The following is a 13460-nucleotide window of genomic DNA, read 5'->3' as shown; positions in this document are numbered from 1 at the left end:
GGAAGCCCATGCACACGGACACAGAGCCCAGCCACCAACCTCTGCCCAGTCCCCAGGAAAACCAGCCCTGGCCAGTGCCCAGAGCCTACGTGAAACACGTGGGGATGAAACTGAGCAGAGAACTATGAGCACAAAACACGTGTGTAAACACGGTGTGCATGGGCAGCCTTCAGTCAAGTCAAGGCAACCAGCTTGCTGCCTCCCTCCCCCACATCTCCCAGCCCGCCCAGGCTGGAGCTGGTATCATGCTGCTGCGGGTCTGTGGGAACAGCGGCTGTGACTGGTGCAAGGCAAGACCCATGCTACTGCCACCACCCCGGAGCAGGACCCATCCTGGGCCAGGCTGGGGACCAAGGCATTTCCCTGCTGCCAGTGCAGTGTGTGGGACTCCCTGGGCAGAGGCTGGTGGCAGGGGCAGGGCTGGGCAGCTGCTCCCCAGCTGTGTGCATCTGGGCCTGGCCCTGACCTGCACGCCTGGGCTGGGCACAGCAGGGAGGGGCAATGAGGGGGTCCCTGCTGGGGGGAACTGGGGGCTGGGCAGGGGAATGGCTCCCAGGAGCTCCAAACAAGATGCACACTCAGGTGCCAGCGTGAGGCAGGACCCCAGCCAGGCCCAAGCCCCGCTGGGCTTGCAGCAGCAGACACGGAGCTGGCTCGTGCACTTCCAGCTATTTAATGCAGACAAGTGCCCATCCAGAGCTGGCAGAGAGTACTTGCTGGAGGTTGCAGGAAAGCCCTAGAGTGACCAGCACCAGAGACGGTGCTGGGATGGCCCCTGTGCTCGCCGGGAGGAAGGGCCGGGGCTTGGCTTCACCTGGTGCCCCTTGGAGACGATGCAGCACATGCCACCTCCCACAGCCCTGGGAGCTCCCCAAGACATGGGTCAGGACACGAGGGGCTTGTCTTGTCGGTGCTGTTGGGCAGGGGTGGGGTGTGCAGGGCGCCTGCAGTCCAGCTGGGGTCCCAGTGCCCTGGGCCAGGCTGGGTGCTGAGCCAGGAGGAGCTGCAGGCAGCGATGGGCTGGCGGGGTCCGGTTGGCACTCCCAGCCCCGCTGTGCGCCCAGGCAGATCTCTGCTCTCGCTGGGGACGGCAGGGAGCACCGCCTGGCGCCTCCCCGCAGCTGGCTACAGTCCCTAAAGAGCCAGATCTGCGTAGGTGACCTCTGCAGAGAGGCAGACAAGGGTTAGGAGCCAGCAGGAGCTGTGGCAGAGACCTGCCCCCCACCCCATGGTGCACAGACCCCCCCCACCCATATGGCGTGCGAGGTGTGCACGGGCAGGGTCCCCCCGCACCCACATGCTGTGTGCCCACCCTAACGCACACAGCATCTGGGGCCCTGGGCACAGCTGTAAGCCCCCCACCAGGTGCACCCCAGCAGCCTCTTACCTTCCTCGGGGGTTGGAGGGAGCCAGACTTGGGACTTGGGAGCTGCAGGGAGAGCAGCCAATGTTGGCAGGGTGAAAGGGCCCACACCCAGCCCCTCACCAGGGCACAGTCTTTGTCCACCCCCAGCAAAGCCCCTCCCCTAAGCTCAGGCCAGGCTCTGTGCCCCCAGCGGCCCTGGCCATGCAAGCCCTAGGGCAAGGGAGAGCCAGGCAGGGCCTGTGGGAGCTCCTGCTCCTGATCCCACTCACGTGTCCTAGTGCTCAGCTCCGCGTAGATGCAGGTGTCTGCTGGGAGCACAGGCAGTGTGTCAGGGGGGTCGTGCCCGTGCCCCCAGGTCCTCAGGGTCCGTGCTGTCATGGGGGCCCTGAGGGACAGCCAGGCCCCATGCCCCCACCCCTCCACACTGAACCCCAGGGGAAGGGGCCCTAGGTGACCTTTGCCCCCTCGCAGCAGGGCACCCCTGTCTCTCCCTGGTGCCCACTGGGGCTGGGGCTGCCTGCATGGAGCAGCCTCGGCCCAAGCCTGGCTTCAGAAAGGGGCTGTCAGTGTGGCAGGACTTGCTTGGAGAATGCACTGCCTCCCCCGCAAGCTCGGCACAGGGGGCACAGGCAGTGGCAGACCCCTACCTGCTTGAGGCGTGTTGCTGGCCGGGCTGGCGTGAGTTACACAGTCCCTGTGAGAGAGAACCAGGAGTCACCACATGAAATGAACAGGCCAGCAGTTTGTAATGAAAAATAGGAAGTTTGTTTTCCCCCGCGGGTGGTTGAAGGGGGGGCTCATGGCCACCGGATGTGCTGGAAACTGAGTGCGGCCAAATGTACACAGGGGCTAGACACGCACTTGGAGGAAAGTGGCATCGGTGGTGATGGGGCAGGGAGTGAGAGGCATGGCCTCTGCATCAGACCTGCCTGGAAACCTCAATGCTGGAGGCTGCAAGGGAGAGAGGAACAGGGAAAAACCCTGCTCAGACCCGGTCAGTCTCCCTTCAGCCTCCGCTCGCTGCCCGTGTGACATCGGAGACAGCACAAGACAGACCTCTTCTGTTCTTACAAGACCTTACAGCTGGTGCCCATGAAGTACAGCTTGGCCCCATGGCCCTGCCCCATGGATGTAGCCCCAGGTCTGCAGGGGAAACTGGGATCATGTCTGCAGCTTTGAGCAGCTGACAGCAGGGGCCCTGGCGGGCCCCTGTCCCTGCACCCAGTGGCTGTGGGGTCGTTGTGGGGGGAACAGCCCATGGGGAGCCCTGGACAGCGGTGGTGCAGGGCAGTGGGCACCAGTCAGAGGAGGGAGCAGATGCTTCTGCCCCATGACCACCCCCAGGACATGCCCATGTCACCCCTGGTCCCCACCCCCCAACACCCTGGAGCAGGTACAGTGGTGGACCTTACCTCTGTGAGCCCTGGCATCGCCCTAGAAGAGAGCAGGACAGACCCTCAGCGCCGGCTTGTGCTGGTGCTGCCCAGCCAGCCCCCTGCCCTGCTCCCCACAACCGCCTGGCACCCCTGCCTAGCCCCCACCCACCCCCAGGCCCACTGCCCAGCCCACCCTCTCACTCCAACCCGGCCCAGCCCACACACATCCCTGTGGACCCCTGGCCTCTTCCCTGCCCATGTTTAGGACCCCTTTTCTCCCCCCTGCATCACTCCCCAAGCTTAGCCCCCCCTGCCCCCCTACCTTTCCGCCTCTGGCAGAGGACGAGAGCCAGGACCAGAAGTGCCAGGAGCAGCAGGGCAGCAGGAAGCAGGGCAGCCAGGAGTAGGAAGCGGGTATTCTTCGAGGGCCCCACAGTCAGGGAGAGCTCGGCACAGCCCCGCGTGTTCTTCGCCCGGCAGGTGTAGGTCCCATTGCGCCACAGCGTGATCTCCGCCGCGCTCTGGAAATTAACCTGGGTCTCCCGCAGGGTTGGGCTCTCTGAGGTGTTGCCAGGGCCCCACCAGGTGATGTTGGGCAGGGGGTTGCCCTCGGCCATGCAGAAGGCCCGTGCTGGCCCTGACCCCTCCAGCAGTGAGAGGTTGAGGATGTTGGGCGATGCTGCAGGGCACAGGGCACCGTGGGCGGGGGCTGGCAGACCCGGGTGCAGGCTCTCCCCTCTCCCCCCAATACCTGAGGACTGGGAGCAAGTGCTGCCTGCCCCAGGCCCGGGGCCCGTGATGGCCTGCCCTGGCCCAGCCACCCCTGCTGCCAGCGAGCCCTGGAGTAGATGCCGAGAAGCGTCTCAGAGCTCCAGGACGCAGGCATCCAGCAGGGGCCCACCCCAGGGGTTTCGCACCCTGAGCCTCCACCCAGCTACAGTCTAGTGGGCAGAGCCCAGCACCCCAGGCACCCCGTGGGCTGCCAGCTTGGCGTGGTACCTTCCACAGTGAGTTTGAGGCAGGGGAGGTGCGTCCAGGACTGCCCGGATATGTTCACCAGCTCCACACGGCAAGAGTAGAGCCCTTTGTCCTCAAAGTTCAGCCTGGCCACCCGCAGGGAGAGGTCATGCTGGCGCGGGTCCCCAGCCAGGCTGTAGCGGCTGTTGGGCCCCGGCTCCTTGCTGCAGTTGCCTTTTGTGTTGCTGTTGTTGGCCACCCAGCACTGGAAGTGGGACTCCCAGAGGACACGGATGATGCCCGTGTAGTTTATGTTTGGGTGTGTGAAATTGCAGGGCAGCACCACGTCACTACCCTTCAGTCCCGTCATCACTGTGGGCATCTGCATGCTCCACTTGGGCTCCTGCGCTCTGCCGGCTGGCATGGCTCCTGCAAGAAGAGCAGAGACACCAGGGTGCCCGGGCAGGCGGGGGTCACAGAGTCATAGTCACAGAGCCCTGCAGCTGGAAGGGACCTGCAGGGTCACATCCAGTCCAAGCCCTGCCTGAGGCAGCATCAGCCCTGTGCAAACCAGCCCAGGCACACCCAGCTTCTAAAGTCTACAACATGCCGTGGGGAAAGCGGGGGCACAGCAGTGGCCAACGTCCTGCTTTTATAAAAGGGGTTAATGCTCCAGGCAAAGGCCATGGCTCTGTTACAGAGGAAGGCAAACCCCCCAGTCTGAACCAGTCTGAGCAAGTGGGAAATCCCCTTCTGCTCCCAGTGCAGCGTGGGGCTGAGCCTGAGCGCATGGACAAAACCCTCCAGCCAGGACCCTGCAGGGTTGGTGCCAGCAGCATTGGCCCGGCCCAGCTGCAGCTGCAGCCCCAGCCCCAGCCTGGACTGCAGCAGCACCAGCGCCTCGGGGGGAGGTGAAAACCCCCTGACACGGAGCAGCGAGGAGAGAAGGGGGCAACAGCACAGCCCAGAAGTCTGGGAAACTCCCATAGCAGAGCACCAGCATCGCTGCACCTGAAGCATCCCTGCCAGAGGCTGCCCAACCTCTTCCTGACACCTCCAGCACTGGAGAGCCTCCCCCAGCACCCATCCCTGGCATCTCTCCCACGGCCTGCCTGCTCTGACAGTGAAGACGTGTCTCCAAACATCCAATCTCAACTAACCATGCTGCAACTTCAAGCCACGCTGGAGGCGGAGTGGCCAGGAACATGGCTGCCTTGCTCCTGACTAGGCCCTGTCCGTCCACATCTGGCCCAGGCGTGTGCAATAACACGGAGATGCCCAGGCTGAGCGTGCAAACAGTCAGGTGCACCAGCTTGCCTTGGCCGGAGCCCCTGCCCCCTCCGTGTCCCAGCCCCCGAGTGCTGCCTCCGTGCCCCCCAGCCCTGGCCCAGTCCGTCTCCTACCTGCCAGTAAGGCCAGGAGCCAGAGGCCATGCGGGACCATGGCTCTGTGCCAGCAGGGAGTGGGCTGGCTGGTCCTGGACAGGTGGAGGCTGGAGCTCTGCAGCAAAGGGATGTCTCAGGCCAGCCCTCGCCCTGCAGCCAGTTGAGCAAGAGCAGAACCACAGACCGGGTAGAGGGCCCAGGCTCCGGCCCACGGGGGGAGGGTCACTTCCCTTTTGCTGCAGCTGCTGGGAACCTTCAGACAAGAGCAGAAACCAGCTGCAGCTCCGGCCCCTGGGCCTCAGCCATCTCCCCCGGCCATGGCCTTGGCTCTCTGGCTGGCCCCTTGGACGCTCACGCTTGCAGGTGGGTCCCAGCCCCTTCTGCTTGTCTCTGGGACCCTCAGCACCTCCACGCTGGCTCCGTTCCCTCCTGGTGAAGCCCCGTGGGCAGACGCAGCCCACCGTCCTGGTCCCGCAGGCGTGTGCCGGGCAGTGGAGCAGCGTCTGTCTGTCCTGGCAGAGCCGAGTTCTTGAGCAGGGACTGTGGCCCAGCTTGTTGCCTCCACTCAGGATCCACCTTGTCCGTCTGTCCCAACAGGTGCCTGGGGTGAGTCCCCTGTCTGCTTGCCCCCAGCCCCCCTCCCGCCAACCCGGGCTCTGACTCTGCCCCTGCTGCCGGCACATCCAGCTCATGAGCCCTGGCCGGGAGAGAAGCACAGGCCGCATGCTGGATTGGGATTTATAGGGCACAAACTCCCAGGGTCCTGGCGCAGGTCCCTCTGCACGCTTCTGATGAACTGGGGCTTTCTCTCGAGGCTTTAGCTTCCCTTATCTATTTCCTTTACTTAACAGCTTCTTGTTCCTATCAGCTGTTACAGCCTGTCACCTTTTCCTATGCGCTGGGCAGGGCATTTCCGTTCCTAGTAGTGCCTTCCATTGTTCCCCTGAAGGCCCAGCTGTGCCAGGGGCAATCTCCTGCTGGCCGACACGTGCCAAGTGGAGCAGCCCCGGCCTGGTCAGCACGTGCAAACCCTGCCAGTGCATCCCAGCCCTTGCTGCATGCAGCGTCCGCAGCCCGAGGCCAGCAGGACCCATGGATCTGGCAAGTGCATCACTGCCCAGGGGCCCACGCCCCTGGTGCCCCGGCTGCCTCGTGGGACTCCGGCGCTCCGGGACCAGCGCTCTAGGACTGTGCCAACAAGAGACCCCCCAGCAGATCCTACCTGCCTTTGGGACCATCGTGGTGGCAGCCCAGGACCCAGGGCACTGAGGAGCCTGGGCACAGATGGGATCTAGCCCCTTGCTTCCAGCAGGCCTGAAAGCTGCTCTTAGACCTGGCATTGAGGGGGACTGGTGGGTTTTGGGGGGGTTAACACCCCTGTGCTCCTCTCAGACCCAGGCCAGTGCCTGCCCCTTGCCCCCGTCCCTGGCAGAGCACGCTGCACACGGCATCTCCCCTCCAGGAGCGCAGCCTGAGGCAGCTCCGGCCTCTCCAAGCTATGGGTGCATGGCTAAAGCCAGAGGCCCTGGGGCTAGACCCCGCAGTGCCAGGAGAAGCATAGGCAGATTAACGGACGGATGAGGCCTGGGCCCAGGGGCCTCTGCCAATCGGGGGCCCCTGGGTTCCCATGGGAAATGGAGGGTTTACCCTTGCAGGCAGCAGCCTTCTAGCTTGCAAGGGGCTGTCAGGAGTGAGATGCAGGGGGTGCTCTGTGTGTGTGTGTGTGTGTGTGTGTGCGTGTGTGTGTGTGTGTGTGTGCGCGCGCGCGCGCACTGCTGCATGCATGCACCTGATCCCGAGCAGGGCCGGGCGGTGTGCAGAGCAGCTGCCTTCAAATCAGTTATGGGGGGGGGGTGTGGGGGGGATAGATCGAGGGCCCCATGGTGAGGGAGGGAGTGGGGCAGGGGCTCAGGGTGCTGCCCAGCCAGGGCGATGAAGGACCCGTGGCCATGGTGGGGAGCAGGACAGAGCAACGGGCAGCTGGTCCACGGCTGTGGGGGGCAGCTCCCCACCGCTGTGTGCACCCCCAAGGGGAGGCATGGGTAGGGCATGTGATCCCTGGATTTGTGCGCAGGGCAGATGTGGGCTGCCCGCTGCAGACTTGGGGCTCTCTGCCTTGCTGCCTTTGCCTCGGGGACCCCATGCTGGCCGCATGTCCCCTGCCCACCCAGCAGCAGTGGGGGCCGTGAGTTGTGCCTCCCAGTGCTGGGTGGGCAGGGGGCACACAGTGGGGTCTCCGGGGCAAAGGCAGCAGAACGAGAGCCCTGAGCCCACAGTGGCCCGCCCACGTCCGCCCTTGCCCCACTCCACTCCAGTGGGGAGCAGGAAGGAGGGGCTTGTGCCACCCCCCCCCCCAGCCTGGCCGGGTCCTCCCAGCCTCCCCCGCGGGGCACAGAGGCCCCTTCCCACCCTTGGCAGTGTCAGCTGGCCCCAATAAATCTGGGTCAGGAGCCCAGAACCCCAATAAATCTTAATCCACCGCTGACGAGAAGGAGCTGGGGCCAGGGATGGTGTGGTAGAGAAGAGGGAGAGGAGGAATCCCTGTTTCCCGCCTGCCGCTGTCACGGCGGGGTCGGCCCCCCTCGCAGCCCCCAGCCCCAGGGGCACAGCTGCTCCAATTTGGTTCCCGCAGCCCCGGGGGGCCTCTGGGGGTGACCAATAAAGGGCCGAGCCCCTTCTGCCGGCAGCACCCGCCCGTCTGGGCCCGTCTCACTGTGACTGTCCCGGCAAGGACTGAGCCATGCTGTGCCATGGGTTTTGGGGCAGCCGTGCCCCGTGAACCGGGCATTTCCCTGTGACCCTCATCGTGCCAGTGACCCCGTGCTGACCCTGGGCTCTGCAGCTCATGCCCAGGCCGGGAAGGGGGTGCTGGCCGGAGGCCGGCAGGAGTGTTTCACTGCACCTCCAGCCCAGGCAGAAAGCGAACCCAGGAGTCGGGGCTCCCCGGGGAGAGTCGAGCCCACCCTGCCCTGCCCATCCCCAGCCCCAGGCCAGGCCACAGGTGCTGGCTGCATCCCTTTATTGGTGGCCGCCCCGCCCCGGCCTGGGGGCGTCCGGCTCCGCGGGGCTCCAGGCTCCTGCAGGGGCAAGAGGCAGAGGGCGTGAGCTGGACGGGGCGGGCAGCCCCGTGCGCAGGACCTCGTAGGCGGAGCTGTCGCTCTCGTGCCCCGTCAGCACCGCGTTGCGGAGCTCGGGCATCTCGGCGAAGGGCAGGTAGGCTTCTCCTGGGGGCACGAGGGCAGGTGTGGGAGGGGCAGTGGGGGCAGGAGAGGCCATGGGATGGGGCTATGAGGAAAGGCACCGCCGTGGGGCAGATCCACAGTGCCCCCTGCTGGGCTGGGCTGTGCCGCTGCCTCCTGCCCTGCACTCCCCCCAGCCCCCGTGCCTGCGGTGCCTACCGTATGGGCGCCCCCCCTGCCTCCGCGCCTCGGTTGACTCGAAGAAGGTCTCGTGCTCCTCCCAGCGCCGGTCGCAGGCCGCGCACAGGAAGCTGGACTCGAAGCCCGTGCAGCAGCAGCCTGGGCGGGGGGAGCAGGTGGGTGGGGGAGCAGGGGCCCCGGCCCTGCCAGAGTGCAGGGCCCCAGCGCTCCCCCCTACGTCTGCCTTTGAGAGCCGCAGAGCCTGGCGCAGCCCAGCCAGCTGCACCAGGAGACAGGGCAGCTCCCGGCACATGCATGTATACACACAAACATGCACATGTATACTCATGTGCACCCCCAGCTGCGCGCACACTAGGATATGGCCATGCACAGCCACAGCCCTGCACACACACAGCCATGTGTACACAGCTACACCCCCGCACACACCCATGCAGGCACAGCCACACACCCAGCCACTGCCCCAGCCATGCACACACACAACCACCTGCCCGTCCGTGCCCCGGCCCGCCGCCAGGTGCCCTCACCTCTGGCCTGGCAGGCACGGCTGGCGCGGGGCATGTGCTGCTCATGGCTGTGCTTGCAGCGGCACGTGGCGCGCCAGGCAGTGGCGTTGAAGCCGATTCTCCTCTTCAGCCAGAACTCGCCCACATCCTCGGGCCGGGCCGGGATGAAGGCGAAGCCCTGGCACTTGCAGTTGGGCATGGCACAGGGAACCAGCACCCGCGTCTCTGTGGGCACAGCATGGCCCTCAGCGCCTGGCAGCCCCTCCCCACCAGGACAGTTGGCTGCAGAGACCCCAGGGCTGAGCCCCAGAGGCTGTGCATCCTCCAGGGCCATGCAGCACTGCCAGCAAGAGGGTCAGCAGGGACCTGAGCCAGGGGGGTGGGGACCCCCGTAGGGGAGGGGTCTGGCGAGGCTGTCCAGCGGTTGCCCCCCAGTACCCACTGGCATAGACCTGGTGCTCCTGCAGCAGGTGCCCACAGAAGCACTTGGAGCGGTCACCCACGCGGAAGCAGTCCCAAAGGTACTCGGGGCAGCGCCACCCAACGTATAGGCCTGCAGGGCATGGGAGGGCATGAGCCTGCCGTCCGCCCCCAGCCCCGTGGCTGCCCCCTCCCCGCTCCCCCAGGCCCTACCTGTCTTGATGGCCTTGAGGGCAGCCTCGCGCTCCAGGTTGAAGAGCTCCTGCACGGTGCGGCCGAAGCGCTCGCGGTGCATGGCCTTGGCCACCGACACCAGCTCCGCCTTCTCGGCCGGCACCACCGCTCGCACCGTGTAGCCTGGGTGTGGGGAGGGGGGTGAGCATGGCTGGGGCAGCCCTCCATCCTGCCACAGCCCCCCATGGCACCCTCACCTGGCACCAGCTCGATGGCTGCCCTTGGGCTTTGGGGCTGCCAGTGCTGAGGCCTAGGGACCCATCCCTGGGGCCCTGTGTGCCTGGTGCCCACTGGAGACTGCCCTGGGCTGTCGGCTATGTTGGGGGACTGCACAGCTTTTGGGATGAAGGTGCCAATTGCTGAGGCCCCCAGCAGGGAGAGTGGGGGCGTCCACCTTAGCCAGGTGCTAGCCAGTGCCCAGAAGCACCCCAGCTGGGAGCCAGTAGGACTACGGTGCAAACCGCCCGGCCAGGGCAGGAAGGGGCAGGCTCTCGCAGCAGGGCTGGCTACAAGACCAGGCTAATCTCACCCGCCCTGCTGGGGTCCCCTACTCCCCACAACCCTGGCCTCCCCCCAGCCCTGCCAGTGCCCCTCACTCCCAACCTGCAGCCCCTGCCCCCCCTCCCCAGCCCTGGTGCCCCTCACTCCCAACCTGCAGCCCCTGCCCTCCCATCCCAGCCCTGCTGGTGCCCCTCACTCCCAATGCATAGCCCCTGCCCCCCAGCCCTGCCGGTGCCCCTCACTCCCAACCTGCAGCCCCTGTCCCCCCTCCCCAGCCCTGCCAGTGCCCCTCACTCCCAACCTGCAGCCCCTGTCCTCCCATCCCAGCCCTGCCGGTGCCCCTCACTCCCAATGCATAGCCCCTGCCCCCCCAGCCCTGCGGTGTCCCTCACTCCCAACCCACAGCCCCTGATCCAGCCCCCGCAGCCCTGCCAGTACCCCTCGCTCACAACCTGCAGCCTCTGGCAGGTTGGGGTACCCTCACCGTACCTGCTGCTCCCTGCTTGGCCGTCGCCTTGCGCTTTGTCTGCGTGTGTTGATGGTTCACCTCTACCATCTCCCCCTCACCTTCCTCGTCCTCCTCCTCCACCACCTCCATTCCCAGGGCCGGCGGGGGTGCCTCCTTGGCTGCTGCTGCCCCCGCAGGGTCCTCAGCCAGCAGAGAAGGCGCCCTGTGTGGCTCTTCTTCTGGCGGGGGGGATGCCCCCCTGGGGTCCTTGCCCCCCAGGCCAGGCTCCTGGCCCTCCATGCCCAGCTGTGTGTGGACACAGTGTCAGGGCCGGGGGGAGGAGGGTAAGGGTGGCGGGGGGCTCTTGGGGTGGCACGAGGCGGGGGGCACAGTCAGGACAGGGCAGGGGGGTTGGCTGGGGGGCAGCAGCAGGTTGCAGAGAGCCCGCGGAGGAGGGCCCAGATGCCGCGGTGAGGGGCACGGGGTGGGGGGAGACACCAGGCAGGACGCAGGGAAGCGGCTTGCAGGGGGGTGGGCGGAGGGGGGATGACGGGACAGGACCTGATGGAGGGAAGATGGGGTGGAGGGAGGGGGCGCCCGGACCCCCGGGCTCCCTCCCTGGCGCGGTCCAGGCCAGCCCGCCCTGCGGCGCATCTCCTACCTGCGGGCGGGCACGGGGATCTTCCCGCAGGAGCTGCTCGGAGGCCGGGGAAGGAAGGACCAGTTCCCGTGGCAACAGGAAGGGAGGGGCCTTCCCCATAGCAACGGGGGGGGGAGCTCCTATGGCAACGGGGACAATGCCAGGGCAGCCTTTAACCCCTCAAGGGCCGAGCCAGTCCCAGAGCGCTGCAAGGGCTGGAAGGGCAGGGAGAGCTCTGGAGTGACTCAGTTTCCCCACCCGCTGCAGTGTGTCATTTGGACACTGGGGGTAAGGGGCTAATTTCCACCCTAGTCGTTGCGGGGGGCGGGCTGGGTGGTATCAGATGCATGGAGCAGGGGATGCCAGAGACAGGGCATCCCCGATGAACCCCCAGTAAGGAGGTGGGGGGGTGGGGTTTGAGCACCGGTCCCAGGAGCCACAGAGCAGCCTGGAGCAGGGGGCTGACTGCATCAGCCCTCAGGAGCCCACGGGAAGAGACCAGGAGGAGGGATGCGGAGCTGGCGCCTGGGGCTGGCCAGAGCCCCCTGCCCTGCAGGGCAGCCTTCAGCATGGGAGGGCAGCCGCTTAGCAGCCAGGCCATGTGCTGGGGCAGCTGGGGGCCATTCACCTGCCTGCCCTGGCCCCTGGGGCTGCCCTTGCCCTGCATGGTGCTCTGCACTGCCCTGGTGGAGTCAGGTCCTCTCACTGCAGCACCAAGGCCTGGCCCATCGCGTTGGGCCCCAAGCTAACCCTCATGTCAGCTCCATGCTGTCCTGGCTCCCAGCCCCTCTCCCCTGCAGCCCCAGGCCTGTGAGCGTGGGCACAGCTGCCTCCTCATCCTCCAGAAACCCTCTCTAGGCCCCTGGTGCCCATCGCCCAGCACGGCTCCATGGGCTCATTCTTGGGAGCACAAGGCCCAGCCCTGGGCCTGCAGATCCGTCCCCCTGAGCTCCCAGGTAAACACCAACCTAAATCCCCAGCAGGTTTTTACATGCCCCGCAGCTTAACGGGCAGCACTGGGATTGGGCACCAGCACCGGTGCAACGCCAGGCCGCAGGGGGCACGCGGGCCTGGCCAGTGCCCTGAAGTCCTCCATGCTCAGAGCATCCTGCCCCACGTCTCTGATCCTGGGGCATCCCCTGCCCCCATCCAGCCCTGGCCTGAGCTGTGGCACCCTCCCGGTGCTTCAGAAGAGGGTGCTGCCCCCTGCCCCAGGCGCCAGCTGTGCTTGGGGGTGGAAAGAGGGTCCTGGTCCCTTTGCCCAGAAGCAGGGCCGGGAGCTCTGTGCTTGTGCTGTGCTGGGCACAAGGCAGTGCACGGTGCTGCCGGTGGAGCACACAGTGCTCCCTGAGTCACCTGTCTGTGGTGGACAGACGTCCTGAGGGTCTGCTCGGGTACCAGGCTGCACAGCCTCAGGCAGCAGGACTCCAGCTCCCCTGGCCGGGACCGGGGTGCAGCGGTCTCCCACGGGGATGAACAAGGACGCACTCAGCAGAGCTGTGGACAACCCCGTCGGGGTCGCAGACCCCACCCCAGGCTCTGCAGGGCCCTTCGCTGCTGGGAGCGGATGCGGGGTTCCGGGCGGCCCCGGCCGGGAGCACGCCCCCATCCTGCCGGCTGTTGCCGCCCCCGGGGCCGGGGCAGGCAGCGGCTCCAGCCACGTCTCCCGGTGCCTCCGGGAGCTGTGACCGGTGCCAGCGGGCCGTGGTGCGGGGCTGGGGGTCGGAGCCCGCCCCCGCCCCCGGGTCTGTGCCCCAGCGGCGCCTGCTCCGGGGGCTTCGCCTGCGGGTTCTGGGGGCGCTCACGTCACGGCCGCGGCTGGGAAGCGAGATGACGTCAGGCGGCCCCTGTTGGGAAGCCCGATGAGGTCACGGCTGGGGGGAGCCGGACGCGCTGACGGACGGATGGACTGACGGACGGACGGTGTCCCGGTGGCGGGGATCGTGCCGCGGGGAGGCTCGGGCCCCCCGGCAGCAAGGAGCTGCCCCCAGCCCCTGCCCCTTCTGTTGTCCCCCGCCCCCTGCACCTGCTGCCCCCACCCCTGCACTTGCCCTCTGCCCCTCCCCAGCCCCTTCTTTTGCTCCCCCGCACCTGCCCCCCGCCCCCCTGTCCCTGCCCCCGCACCGCCCCCCTGAGACCCACGCGCCCTCCCCGCCCCCCCCAGCTGGGCGTCGGGGCGGGGCCGGCCGTGCGTGGCAGGCGCGGGGCCAATCGGCGGGGCCCTCGGCGGGGTGCGGGGCCAATGGGCGC

At 67.0% G+C, this 13460-nt stretch overlaps 2 protein-coding genes across 6 annotated transcripts; both read right to left on the bottom strand.

Moving 5' to 3' along the window:
• Positions 1–657: 657 nt before the first annotated feature.
• Positions 658–5178, bottom strand: SIGLEC15 (sialic acid binding Ig like lectin 15). Of its 3 annotated transcripts, none has more exons than XM_059725404.1 (8): positions 5103–5178; positions 3742–4128; positions 3065–3421; positions 2779–2800; positions 2014–2060; positions 1636–1674; positions 1388–1429; positions 658–1163 (listed from the first exon to the last, which is right to left on the bottom strand). In XM_059725404.1, the coding sequence occupies exons 1-8, from the start codon at positions 5140–5142 to the stop codon at positions 1135–1137; spliced, it is 963 nt and encodes a 320-aa protein (XP_059581387.1). In that variant the 5' UTR covers positions 5143–5178; the 3' UTR covers positions 658–1134. The 3 variants fall into 3 exon arrangements, with proteins under 3 accessions (XP_059581387.1, XP_059581389.1, XP_059581390.1); XM_059725406.1 differs by having other exon boundaries at positions 1636–1671; XM_059725407.1 differs by lacking the exon at positions 1636–1674.
• Positions 5179–5578: 400 nt separating this feature from the next.
• On the bottom strand, positions 5579–13167 carry FAM221B (family with sequence similarity 221 member B). 3 transcript variants are annotated; one of them, XM_059725403.1, is made up of 7 exons: positions 11232–13167; positions 10612–10876; positions 9601–9744; positions 9410–9520; positions 8989–9192; positions 8483–8602; positions 5579–5669 (listed from the first exon to the last, which is right to left on the bottom strand). In XM_059725403.1, exons 1-7 carry the CDS (start codon positions 11328–11330, stop codon positions 5650–5652), a joined length of 963 nt encoding a protein of 320 aa, XP_059581386.1. In that variant the 5' UTR covers positions 11331–13167; the 3' UTR covers positions 5579–5649. The 3 variants fall into 3 exon arrangements, with proteins under 3 accessions (XP_059581386.1, XP_059581384.1, XP_059581385.1); XM_059725401.1 differs by lacking the exon at positions 5579–5669 and adding an exon at positions 8087–8308; XM_059725402.1 differs by lacking the exons at positions 5579–5669; positions 9410–9520 and adding an exon at positions 8087–8308.
• Between the last annotated feature and the right edge of the window lie 293 nt (positions 13168–13460).

The sequence above is a fragment of the Alligator mississippiensis genome, chromosome 3 (assembly GCF_030867095.1).
Source record: "Alligator mississippiensis isolate rAllMis1 chromosome 3, rAllMis1, whole genome shotgun sequence".
NCBI lineage: Eukaryota > Metazoa > Chordata > Crocodylia > Alligatoridae > Alligator > Alligator mississippiensis.
Note: the sequence above shows the minus strand (reverse complement) of the source record. Positions and strands in the feature narration are given on the sequence as shown.

Bases quoted from the DNA above. Each gene is read 5' to 3' on its own strand.
- SIGLEC15 (XM_059725404.1), bottom strand. From the start codon at position 5,142: ATGGTCCCGCATGGCCTCTGGCTCCTGGCCTTACTGGCAG. The intron at 3,422-3,741 runs GTACCACGCCAA...TGTGCCCTGCAG, and splicing joins CCTCAAACTCACTGTGGAAG to CATCGCCCAACATCCTCAAC. The intron at 1,164-1,387 runs GTAAGAGGCTGC...GCCTCTCTGCAG, and splicing joins CCCTCCAACCCCCGAGGAAG to AGGTCACCTACGCAGATCTG.
- FAM221B (XM_059725401.1), bottom strand. From the start codon at position 11,330: ATGGGGAAGGCCCCTCCCTTCCTGTTGCCACGGGAACTGGTCCTTCCT. The intron at 10,877-11,231 runs GTAGGAGATGCG...GTCCACACACAG, and splicing joins ATCCCCGTGCCCGCCCGCAG to CTGGGCATGGAGGGCCAGGA. The intron at 8,309-8,482 runs GTAGGCACCGCA...TCGTGCCCCCAG, and splicing joins GCAGGGGGGGCGCCCATACG to GAGAAGCCTACCTGCCCTTC.